We start from the raw sequence: 3,359 nt of genomic DNA on the forward strand, positions 1-3,359 counted from the left end.
CCCCATACCTTTTTCCCTTTTCCTCATTCCCCACCCTCCTCTCCTTTTCTCTTTCCTAAACCAATACGTCAAAGAAAATATCACATGAAAACTTTGGAGAAACGAGCAAACTACTTTTAAAAGAAATGACGGCCTTCCAACCCACCCCCACTCCTGACCTCCACCTGGAAGAATTACCTTGACTTTGGTGAGCCACGGGTATCTTTTCTTGGCGTTGTCGATGTTCTTCTGTAACATGGGGTCTTTAGCTCCGTGCCATCCATACCTCTGAAGACCGTGGTGTGTTGATGACAAGATTAAAAACAGAAAAGGAATCAGAAAAGATAAAGGTGTGGTTCGAAAACATAAGCATAATTATAATAATATAATGTTTATAAACTCAAAATAAGAATGCTCCCCCACCTTTTTTTCCTTTTTACATGACATCTATCTTATCATCATCATCCGGTGCCTTGCCGACTGGCGTGGGCGATCATGGACCTCCACTTCCATCTGTCCTTCGATGCAGCAATGGTGTCTGTTGTTCTTGCTGCTCCCAGCCATGTTGTCATCTTGTCCAGTATCTTTTCCCTCATCTATCTTATACTATTGTCTAAACACTGAATAGGATCGCTTAAAGGTCACCATTTCTTGAAGTATACAACCAAGTGAAGAAACAATAAAGCTCGGAAAATGTGCTCCTTTTTGTCGAAATAATAAAAACACACATGCAATTTCTGGGACTCTCAAATAGACATAAAAGGCCTTGAACGTCACGCTCTCACTAGCATCATTCTAAGCAAAGGAGGTAGGGGCAGACCCAGAGCAGCCAACCTGGACAGTCTTAACCTACGGGTGACAGGGTAAGACCAGGATAATCTATCGTTTTAAAGAGCATCCTAGGAAAAGAATGTTGAAAATGCATGATTGATTATGTCTGACGTTCATCTGACACTTAATGATGGTGATGATGATGATAAGGAGGAGGAGGAGGAGGGGAATGGTAAAGATGATATATAATGTTGTGTCTGTGGAAGTGCAGAATTTTTACAGTCATGCTTAATCAATCAATCAACATCATTCTGAATGGGTGGTTTTCAGGCTCAGCCCCAAGGCCTCAGCCCGAGGCCCACAATAACAGGTCTTTTAGCAGGGGATATAAGCGCGTATCTTTGGAATATTGTATTATTCCCCACTTAGCTCCCTTCATGAAACTGACCTGTCCGTAGAAGCCGATGAAAATATCCGAACGATCCACTTCCCGGAGACATATGCTCACCACCTGAAGGGAATAAAAAATGAAAATATGGCATCCATTAATCATTTTTTGCTCACTGTATTCATTAATCCCCCCCCCCTCCCACCAAGGGATTTGAACCTCTCAGCTTTACAGCAGCATTTCTAAGAACATTATTTACCTCCTTGTCTCGCTTTTCACACCACGGCATTCTCAATCAAGTGATATTATTATATTATGCAGTGATACACTTACAAACATACATATATGTATTCGCACAAATTGATGCACATACACAAACGTACACATACTCTCTCTCTCTCCCTCTCTCTCTCTCTCTCTCTCTCTCTCTCTCTCTCTCTCTCTCTCTCTCTCTCTCTCTCTCTCTCTTTCTGTTTCTCTCCGATCTCTCTCTCTCTCTCAATAATTATCTATTTCTATATCTCTTTCTTGCAAACGTAACATAAATGCCCAGGGATTCACACACGAGCATTAACACATACGCATGCACACGTTAACGACCTCACACGACGTGACAAATCCCAACGACAAGTTTCACCTGAGCATCAGTAGCAGCCTCCTCTGTGATCCCCCACCTCATGTCGACGGCCACAAACTGCACGCCCCGACCCTGACACAGATGACTGAGCTGTGGGAAGTACTTGAGAACCAGCTCCTCTCGCTCCTTCTCGTAACCTCCGAAAGGTGAAGAGACAAACACTCGACACACGCGGGGATCTTTTAACTTGTAGGAGCTCACAGGCGCCATCTTGGGTGTCTTTCCTTGAAAGGTCGAAAGATTTAAAAGTAAGATAAGTAACTCAAGAACTGAATATTATTTATTTTATATAACTCTGATCTAACTATTCATTACATTTTGAAAGAAGAACTATTTATTTCACTGTCCCGGTGCCAGAAAAACATGCGCGTAATTTGAAAGTTTAACAGTTGCACTGAATCAGTTAACGCTGATGGGAGAAGGGTGTTTTTGAGCTGTTCCTAGTCGATCGGCAAAGCATCCAACTTGCAGAGTTAAAAAAGAAAAAGTTCTGAGTCTAAATCAAAGCTCTATTAGGCATCCTTTCTCAGTTTCAAAATAAAGTTTTGTAATTAATAATTCATTATTCCGTGTTCTCTAAAGGTTAAAAACTTTAAATATAGATAACACTTCTTCCTTTCCTCCTGGATTCTTTTTTCAACTTTATGATAGAGAACCACACATCGAATAATATCCTAACATTTCCGTCCCATAAAAATCTCCATACGCATCCGTCAGTGATAATTATTGTTGACAACCCCTTTGGTTTGTTGAAACATCTGGCTTGTGGCACAACCAAGTTCCAAATTTCGAAGGCAGAAGTATGTTTCTGAGCGTCGTATTTCATGGTCTCTTAATGTGAATTTTGCTTTCAATGTATACTATAGGCAAAGATAAGAAGATTTAAATCACTCGGGTGTTTATCAGTCTAAGGTGAGTGAGAAACGTGTGGTTCCGAATCTAAAATTGTGCGTTGGGTTACGGTGTACACTGCTCTAGTTTAAATCCCCAATTGTTGCGGTCTCTGAAGTGGGTATTTCGGGGAGTTTTCAAGGCCATGAACGTTAATTTATGAGGTTTTTGCCTCTTAAACAAAATGTACGAATTGTAAAGGTTTTCAAACCAATACTAATTAATGCCGGACAACACATTCAAACTGTTTGATTGCAAAGTGAAGGTATTATTGTGAACAACTGTCCAGCCTTTCTGTCACCAACATTTAGAGGAACTTCTTTTCACAGTAATCATGTTTGGAGTGAAGTAAATCACGTGGCCCGACTGTCAAACAAGCACTATGTGTTTTGAAGTACATCGCAGCCATTGCGCTCAGTATGCAATACGTGTATCTTCAGTCCGTCCACAGTTCGACCAGTACAATGTATGAAATCGATTTTTGTTGTGGAAGCAAAATGTTCGCTTTTGTTATAAGCGTCCCAATTCCCAACTGCGCCAAACTATGTTTGTCTGACGCATTGCACCTTTGCTAACCATTAAACCCCAAAATAGCTACCCAAGACCAATGTTCAGCATGGCCCATCTTCATTAAACCCTCATCCATATCTTCTCTCTCTCTTTCTCTCTCTCTCTCTCTCTCTCTCTCTCTCT

At 41.1% G+C, this 3,359-nt stretch overlaps 1 protein-coding gene across 1 annotated transcript in view; it reads right to left on the bottom strand.

The window, feature by feature from the left end:
• Window positions 1-3,359, bottom strand: part of LOC101852959 (TPR repeat-containing protein DDB_G0287407) — a gene marked incomplete at its 3' end in the record, with an annotated part of 14,052 nt that overhangs the window by 1,914 nt on the left and 8,779 nt on the right. The window contains 3 exon segments of the mRNA XM_005107994.3: window positions 178-267; window positions 1,199-1,261; window positions 1,776-1,999. Coding sequence (XP_005108051.2) covers window positions 178-267; window positions 1,199-1,261; window positions 1,776-1,999 — 377 coding nt within the window.

This window comes from Aplysia californica, unplaced genomic scaffold, assembly GCF_000002075.1.
Source record: "Aplysia californica isolate F4 #8 unplaced genomic scaffold, AplCal3.0 scaffold00648, whole genome shotgun sequence".
NCBI classification, from domain to species: domain Eukaryota; kingdom Metazoa; phylum Mollusca; class Gastropoda; order Aplysiida; family Aplysiidae; genus Aplysia; species Aplysia californica.